This window comes from Pygoscelis adeliae, unplaced genomic scaffold (genome assembly GCF_000699105.1).
Source record: "Pygoscelis adeliae isolate BGI_AS28 unplaced genomic scaffold, ASM69910v1 Scaffold113, whole genome shotgun sequence".
In the NCBI taxonomy this organism is placed as follows: Eukaryota; Metazoa; Chordata; class Aves; order Sphenisciformes; family Spheniscidae; genus Pygoscelis; species Pygoscelis adeliae.
The window spans coordinates 5,868,058-5,877,473 of record NW_008825108.1 but is presented as its reverse complement, the minus strand read 5'-3'; the positions used below and the strand labels follow the sequence as shown (position 1 = coordinate 5,877,473).

The 9,416-nt window shown below is 40.2% G+C and overlaps 1 protein-coding gene across 1 annotated transcript in view; it reads left to right on the top strand.

The window, feature by feature from the left end:
- The first annotated feature begins 64 nt into the window (after positions 1–64).
- The window catches only part of TPH2 (tryptophan hydroxylase 2), a 61,388-nt gene continuing 52,036 nt past the window's right edge, over positions 65–9,416 (top strand). The window contains exon 1 of the mRNA XM_009327664.1: positions 65–106. Within this exon, the coding sequence (XP_009325939.1) occupies positions 65–106 (42 nt within the window). The remainder of the gene's footprint in view (positions 107–9,416) is intronic.

Sequence of the window (9,416 nt, the reverse complement as noted above, 5' to 3'; positions counted from 1 at the left end):
GATTGTTGGGGATGGATTTAGTCTAAGCTGAGACTACAAACACTGAGAGGCCTTAATCAGGATCATGACGGCTGAAAAAATGCCGTGGGTTGGAGGTTCTGGATGCGTAAATTTCTTTTGTATGTGAATGATTTAGATTGCTTAGAATTAACAAATATGAACTAACTCTGAATACATTTTTTGGTTACAGTTGTCAGGCTATAAAAGAGGCAATACTTGTTTAGTTCCTCCAAACCTGTTTTGTTGTTTTAATGCTTGACTTGAAGATGATTATCTTTCGGGGGTGAGTATTTAGAACTTCATACTTTTCAATTGTAGCCCTATTCCAGTGTTATCTGTTCCAAGGTAAAAATTACATTTACGTAGGTCTCTCCTTAAGAGAGATTTTTCTTACTTTGCCTGTTTGGGCAATTTTATTTGTTTCGAAAGTACATTCTTGAGGTCTTTTTCTTCTGTTTGAGGGCAAGAGGATAGCTTACAAAAAGGAGAATCGGCTGAAGCTTCTTGGAAGCTTAGGCCAATGTGAATGTTTATAGAATGGGTTTGATACTGGGAGGTTAAAAAAAAAAACAACAAACTATAAAAGGATGATACGAAGTTGCCCGTAGCAATCACTTAACGCTTCAGTTGTATTGAATACATTTAGCAAACGTGTGCCTGTCCCGGTCATCTATCCTGACTGTGTTTGCACCCAGTGAACATTGTAGCCAGTGGCCTTCAAACCCATGTCAGGTGTGGAGGTTTTGTATTCGTTGTTGTGTGTAATCTCCCTAAAGAACATAAAGGCTACATATATGTTATAACAAGTCCCGATTGCTTTAAGAACCAGATGTGGAAACACTGTGATGTTGATTGTATTAGCAACGTTTTTGTTTTGATCTGTAGTTTAATTAAAATTAAGGTGTTAACGTTCAACAAGCCCAGTTTTGTCGCTAACAAGTTTTTTCTTAAAACCTTTGCATTTTTCCAGTGGACAAACTTAAGATGCTGATGGTGCCTCTTCAATTATTCTCTCTAGTTTTTCCTCACGTATTATTCTACAAAATTCTTTAGCCCCAGTCAGCCAAAGCAGTCAGGAATTGGATTCCTCACTACTTTCAAATATACTCTTGAGCACCGAATCAAAGCTCCATTGCTGAAACTTTTCAGAAAGCCGTAAAAAGTATTCTAGCTTCCACTTCTTGAGATAATGTTTTAGTTCAGAATAAGTGAGGTGCTTTTTCCTCACTTTTCTAAATAATTTTCTGTTACAAGACTCTTGCCTAACTTGAAAAAAAATTTTATTGTATTCGGCATTCAGAATTTGGACCATGAACAAGTTTTGGTACCGCTAGCACAATTCACGCATCCTAGCGTGAGGCAAATGAAGCCTTACCAAGTTAGGGATTGAATTTCTGTAGGTCAAATCTATGTTCTCCTCAAACTGTTCCTTGTTAGACAACAGAAACGACAATGCTGAAGAGGTTAGTGAAATTTTAAAAGTGCATCTGAGAATTGATTCATGTTACAACTGTGATTGGAAAAAGGTAATTAAGTGGGCTCTGTGCAGGAGTAATCATTTGTTTAGGAAATGCGTTAACTATTCCTCAGCCTTTTTTAGGAAATATGTTAACTATTCCTCAGACTCAGTCAATATTCTTGTATAGATGCAACTTAAAACTGAAGTTTGGCCTGTATAAATGTGGCTGGTAACACGATTTTGTCTGTGGCTGGCTAAATATCTTAATATATTTTTCAAATCTGTTGACTGTTTTCCAAACACTTCTAGTCAGTGGCTGGTGCCGTCTCCGTCCGTGTGAAGGAATCGTGGCAGAGGTCAGTGCTTGTTCTCACGGGAGAAATTCCATGAGCTGCTCTGTGGTGGCTGGGATTAAAGCAGGAAATCCTAACCCTTGGTTCTCAACGTGCGTTTATGTACCTATATCTAGCTCAATAGTTGACATGACTGTATATGTGAGCATTGATAAGGTGATAAGAGACACAGATACATAACTGAGCACTTAACAGACAGATTTCATATGTGTGTGCTATTATATTTGATTTATAGATGCTTTCAAATGCTTTTTTTTATGGTGTTAAAAGACGAATCGTGCTTCATGTTTAGTGGGACTTGATAATGTCTGCTGTTCATTTAAGTGATGTTATTGCAATGCAGGCCTCGTATAAATTAAGCTTTAATTTCATTTTTCATTTAAGGTGGGGATTTTAATCTTAAACATTTTTTTAAAGGATGTGTGCTGCTATTTTTTAATGTTGAATCACTGTGTCTTTGGCACAAATTGAATTTTTTGATGAACTGCAAACAAAAAATGTTGTAGGATGTCACTTTTTGCCTCATCCAAAATGAATTTCACAATTGAGTCAAATATATATTTCAAACTGTCCATGTAATTCAAATAAATGAAGTCTTCTAGATGGATTATGTTTTGAAGGAATTTAGATTATAGTATATATTTTGATTAGACAGGCTACGTGTACCCTACCTGAACATTGGTTCTTAGACTGTTTCTACATATGTATCTTGTCATTAACCAACTAACAGCAGATCCCCATTGTGTAGAGCTCAATTTTTTTTGCCCAGGCTAGCAGTTCAGCAAATGGTGGTCACTTGTTTCCCCTCTGTGTGTGGTGTGGTTGACCCCGGCCAGCAGCCAAGCACCCACCCAGCCTCTCGCCCGCTCCTCTCTCCCATGGGATGGGGAGAAAACAGAAGGAAGGCAAAGAAGGGTCATGGATTGAGACAATGACAATTTAACAGGGAAAGCAAATGCTGCTCCCACAAGCAAAGTGCAGAGGATTTCATTCAGTACTGCCCATGGGCAGGCAGATATCCAAGCACTTCCTGGAAAGCAAGGACTCCACACAGGTTCCTTGGAAAGATAAACGCCATGACCATGAATGTCCCTGCTTCCTCCTCCTTTCCCTGAGCTTTTATTGCTGAGCGCAATGGTATGTGGTATGGAATATCCCTCTGATCAGTTTGGGTCATCTGTCCTGGCTGTGTCCGCTCTCAACCTCTTGCCCACCCCGGGGGGGAAGAAGCGAGAAAGCTTCAATGCTGTGCAGGCAGGGTTCAGCGACAGCTGAAACACTGCTGTGTTAGCTACACCGTCCTGGGCACAACCCCAAAGCACAGCACCATACGGGCTGCGATGAGGGAAGTTAACTCCATCCCAGCCTGGCCCACTTTGGTGTGATGACAGCTGTTCTTGATGGTGTCTGAGATCACGCTAGAAATAAATGAATCCTTCATATTGAAGATGACACTTTTTAAGTGCCCATTTAGACCTGACGCAAAAAAATACTTGTATTACATACAAGCAAATTATATTCAGCTGTTCTGTCGCTTGTCATAATTCAATGAGATGCAACACCAGAAACTTTTCCAAAACACTCTTGATGTATGAATTGGTCCAGGTGTCCTTTAGGTTACATGGGCACATGCCACCTTTGGGCATTGGTCTTGGAGAGCTTCCACACACTCTTCTGGTTTTACTGTTAAAGTAACTGACGCAGGAGACCAAGAAAGTCTCTACAGTACAGATATTTGGGTTTGGGGACTTGATAATTCCTCAAGCAGCAAAACAGTACAACTACTGCTACCAAAAGTGGCACTACCGATTCCTTGTTGCTGCTACATCTTTTATGCTGGTATGACTAATTTGTGCAGTGTATGGTGAACCACATAAAGGAGCTGATAAATTTCAGACTTAACCAATTCTTTTAGCCAGATCAATCATACCACGTTTTTTCACCGTGAGGTGTATACCTGAGTATATACATACAGCAAGTTTGTTAAAATCATAGAGTTGCAATATTGGAAGGCACTTTTAAAAGCTTGTGAATAATAAACTAGCTAGACTGTCTCCTGTTGGAAAGCATGTCTGTCTTCTGCCAGATGCTTGTCTAATCCGTTCGGAGAATACCTTTGTAGATCCTGCAGTCTATTAGGCAAGCACTTTTCAGGTGTTCGTAGACTTCCAGGGCAGACTGAATGGTCACATGCAGCTGGTGATTTTCTGTAACTTCTGACTCCCTTCATGTGAGCTCTGCCTTCTCTTGTAATTGTGCAGCTGGTCATCTACAAGTAGCCCTCCCCCCACCAAGATCGGTTTAAATTTTGTAGCTGTTACAGCATCTCTGTGGTAGGTACAGTCTGGGAATTTACGGGTGGTCTCTACACAGTCATTTAGGCTATTATTAAATAGTACAGGAGTGAGGGTAGGTACTTGTGGCTCTCCTGTTCTCTGCACCCTTCCATTTAACAGTGAGCCCACCCCTTTGTCCAATCTATTAGTTTCATCTGGACTTGGTTTCCTTATCTGTCTTGTGAGAATGTTATGAGAGACCATGCCAAATGCTTCACTACCATCAAGATGAATGACATGTATTGTTTTGCCTTGGTCCACAGGACTGTCATAAGAGGAAATGAGATTTGTTTGACTCAATTTGTTCTCAGCAAATCCATCTTGACTGTTCAATCATCTGTTATCTCCTAGGTCTTTACAAATAATTTCGGTACTTCTGTTTTCTCAAACAAATGAAATGAGACTGGTCCATAATTCTTCAGCCTTTCCTCCTCCCCAGTATCTTCTTAAAAATGGACATAATTTTGGCCTTTTCCCAGTCTTTTGTCACTTGTCCATCCCCTGAGTTCTTAAAATAGTTATTGATTTAATAATTGATTTAATGAGCCTACTCTGTAAGCATGGCTTCTGTGCCAAGTCATTTGCTACGATCAGACTTATCCCAAGTATTCTCCAACGTTGTTTTATCTTGGTAAAAGCTAAGAGCTTACCTCTCTGCCCTTGCTATTAATTATGATAGACCCCAGTCACAGTTGATTCTTTTAGCAAAGAATGATGTTAAAAAAAAAAAAAAGGCATTAAATACTTAGATAATTTTAAGTTTTTTCTGTTTTGTCCTTTCCTCGTGTTCAGTAGTGGTCTAATACTTCAATTCTTCTGGCTGCTGGAAAAAATTGCTTTTGATGTCCTATACTAATTACTTTGAACCACAGCCTTTGTCTATGTGTTAATGTGTTATGCTGCCTGTATTTAATAGCTTGGTCCTAGTTTTCATCTCCTGTAATCTACTTTTTTTAATCGAAGGTAATGACAAACTAATGACTTGGGATACTTCTAGTAAAAGTGTAGCAGAAGACTACACTTCCTCTACAGTGAAACAGTTTCCTGATGAAACTCTATCTTTTTCCTGAAGCAAGGAAAGAATTATCTTCTGCACTAGGTTTCCTCCCCTTGGATGTTGTAATAACTGGATTTATTTACTGAATAAATACTGAAGTCCTCTTTTCTGAAATTGTCAGTTTCTGCTTTATTCTTTTTTTTGGCTGAAGACCGTGAATTCATTTTATGTTCATTCTTCACGCACTCCACCTTCTGCATAATATTTTCAACCAGTTCCTCTTCTCTCTGATCCAAATCCTGGATGAAAATTTATCATTTGTATTCCCAGATCTTCCTAGCCAGTCTATCATTTGGTAGCTATCCTTTCCCAACAGCTGTTGGTTCATTAAAATCTTCTTAGTGTTATTAGAACTTGGGGTGATTTTGCTGGCTGCGTGAAAACCTGTGCTTCCCGTATCTTCATGACTTAAAAATTAGGTCTATGTTCTCATTACAGATTTTTCAGCAGCCCTATCTCCCTCAGAGAAATGGACTTTCAAGTTGGTGTGTTTCTTTTGATAATCTAGGAACGGATTGTACATCTTTCTTTCCTTGTTGCAAGAAGCTCCTTTGGCTAGCTCACTTGTCAATTATTCCACGAAGTCCTTGTTTTACCAAATAAATGATGATTTGCTGAGGTATCGAGACTTCTATTTTCTGCTTGTGTCAACATCTCTTGCATTAATAAGAAGAGTATCTGTTCTCCTTGCCTTTTTGACCTTACGCTGAATAACGTTCTTTTCATTTTTAGATCCTTGTGAAGTTCACCTTTCTTCATGCTTTTTTGATAACTTTTTCATAGCTTCATTTCTTTCCCTGTTCTGCCACATTATGACTTCAAAGTTCTCCTTCCTGCTGTAGCACACCTGTAGACAAAGACTTGGTGGTGATCTGGGAGAGCCAGAGATAAATTCAGATTATTTCTTGGTGTATACTGGCTACCCTGCACTGTGAATTTTATCCTCCTGTTAAAATCAAATGGAAGGTCTTAAGGTTGCTAGTAAATGTCATCAAACTATGGTAAATGTTACAAATAGTTTTAAGGAAAACTATGCTGAAATGGACAGTCAGTATCTCTAAAGGGGGAAAATGACTCAAACATTGAAAACATCTCACAGGCTTGCTTCGGATTTAGAGTTAAATTTCCACTTGAGAATTCTGCATTTTTTTAAGCTTAAAAAGTGCATAGCTTAGGAGTTCAGACAATGGTGACTTTGTTCTCTCATAGGAGGAGAGGAAAACATATGTGTGTAAACTAAAGATGATCTTGGAATTTCTGATTATAGGCAGTAAGATGCCTTTTAGAAATAGAAGTAAGCTTATCTCTGTGCTAGACAGCTACCTTTATTTCTATCAGCATTAACTCCATCTCCCAAAGTGAAATAAGATTGCTGTGTGGCACCCTGACATACGTTCTAAACCAGGTATTTTTGAATAACTGCTTCAATGAACTTCCAGTTTTTTGGCCAGGGATCTTAAGTGTTCACTTGTGTTACGTATATGGCACTGTGAGCTATAGCTGACCTCTAAACAAAAGCTGTAGTTTAGCAGTAATCCCAGAGCTGTATACCAGCTCTGTTGTACTGTAGCTAGAACAAAGAAGAAATAAACATTTTCAGTCCATAAATGTGTGTCCTTTAATCTGGCATTGATATGGGAAAGTCCACCTACAAAATACAAGTTGCAAAAGAAGAACTTCCTCTCCAGGGAGAATCAGTCTCTCTGTGGGATTCATGGGCGGGCAGCATGGTTACAATAGTTGAATCATTTGAGCCTTCCCTGCCTGTTATATAATACCTGCCAACATAATGTACCTTTGTTTGTTTTGCATTCATGAGTCATCCTGAAGAGGCTATGAGCAACAGAAAACCTTTGCCATGCTCTAGTTACTGCACAGAGCGGTGATAAGATAGCAAGGCTACTGGGTAGTAGGGTCACTGATTTGTGTGATGTCCCAGCTGGCATCTAACAGTAGATAAAATGTGCTCTGTCACGCCAGTAGGAGAAAAGCCTGCTCAATAGAGCTTGGTTTCATCGTTGGAGCATTCATAAATTGTTCAGCTGCAGGAACTGTGTCTAGGTAACTCAGGCGTAGCAGGTAGGAATATAAAAGTCCAAAGACTCCAACTTGCTTTCCCATTATTAAAAATAATGAATAAACATGACAGGGAATATCTCTTGATAACTTGGGATATGAAACTGAACTACCACACATAGGCATGCTTTCCCCTAACTGGGAAAATGAAGCAAAACTTTGTGGGTTAGCATAACAAAAATGATTGATTTGCATTACAGGAGCAGGTAGAGGAACCAAATATTATTACAATCTTATTGTCAAGCAGAAGAAAGGATCCTTATTACATTTTACACATGGGAAACTTTGGAGAAGCAAGGCTAAAAGGGTTTGCTTCACACCTCCCATGAGTTCTGAGGCAGCTGTGAACCCATCCTGGTCCTGAACATTGAGCATGTCCATCCATTTTAAGAAGGGAGTCATCTGACTGACAATGGCCGGTTTAGACTGGAAGCTTTTGCTGTTTTTTGTTAGTTGTGATAAACGGTAAGATGAGCTATGAAACAGTTTCAAATCTTCTGTTGTGCTTCTGTGTTGGTCTCTTTTTAAGAGCAAAGCAAATTCCCTGGTGATGCAGATATGTAAATGCTAGTTATAAGATGCTGAGTCTAGCAAGGCTAACGGCATTGAGGTTGTGAAGGGAGGCAGCCTGCAGCTGAGTTAGATGTGATGTGAAGCTTAGTACTATGAGTGATACCTCCTGCAACTTGCCTTGTGCAGGTCCCTGCTCAACGTCTCAGCTTTGGTGGATCTGGTTTTAACTTTTTCCTCTCAATCTGTGCCATCTGTATGTATACATATATGTATACAATGTTTGGTTAAACATTGGAACAGGCGGCCCAGGGAAGTGGTTGAGTCACCATCCCTGGAGATATTTAAAAGACGGGTAGATGAGACGCTTAGGGACATGGTTTAGTGGGCATGGTGGGGTTGGGTTGACGGTTGGACTCGATGATCTTGGAGGTCTCTTCCAACCTTAATGATTCTATGATTCAATGATTATACCAAGTCAAGGCCACGTGATGCCAGCTGTCACGTTCAGCTAGGTTGCCCCTGTTCGGGGAGGCTGCAGGGCAAATCACCAACGGTGCTTTTCAAGGGGAAGCGGTGACCGTTCCCCCCGCCTAGTGTGTTGGAACAGAGAGAACTGTGTATGTATTTGAAGGAAACTTACTGAAATACGGCTCCCAATCTAAATGTGCTTGTCCTACACTCTGTAAAGTAACCTATTTATTCAAAGTAGGTCATGAAAAAGTTTTGGAAAATGGGAGAAGCAGGGAGGAAAATTATAGGGAGAGCAAGTGACAATGGTAGGCGACAAAATGAGTGTTTAACCTCAGAATGTTAGTGTAAGAGAAATTAAAAATCTAAAACAATTTCACAAGTAGGTTTGAGATACTGAGACAGTACCTTAACACCGCAGTCAAGTTATTGTTTCAGCAGTTGCCTTCTGCTCACTTTAAAATTTGTGAGCTAATAGTAGTCTGAAAATTAGCAAACAAATTCTTAAAAAAAAATAAAAAATCTTTACACCAGACACACGAGTATTTCAGAGACAAGTGAAGTTGTCATAAACATATAAATAAAAAGACCTCGACAATCTGTATGGGATTGTTTTACCTTCATAGGTGATTGATTGCTTTATTGATGTTGTGGTTAGAAGAGTCTTATGATCGGAGAAAGCCCTTGCTGTCTCGACAAAAAAGCTTTCTCCAGTTAAGCATTCTCTTTGCATGTCATCAATCACCCTTCAATATTTAAGGTATGTTAAGTCTTTCATTACAAGATATAATTCCTATCCCTTAATACAACTTCTCTGAACCAGCCTATGTTTTTCAAAGCAGTACTCCATAAGAGGGAGAGAGATGAGTTTGTACATCCAAGAATTTCTCACATCAAAATCCCAGCACAACTTTTCTGTGTAGACACTCAGCCCCTGCTTTTCTTTGAGGTGCTGTCCCCACGTCCCCGCTGGGCCCTGTCCCGGCACTGCTGGGCCTATTCCTCCTCCAGGGCCCCCCAGAGCCCCGGGGGTCTCGGGCAGCGTGCCCCTGGGCCGTAAGCCCTGCCCTGCCGCCCACCCTGCCCACGGGTGGGGGGAGAGGGCAGGCTCGTTCGGCTTCCCGGGTCGGGTTCAAAGCGGTGTTTCCCTGCCC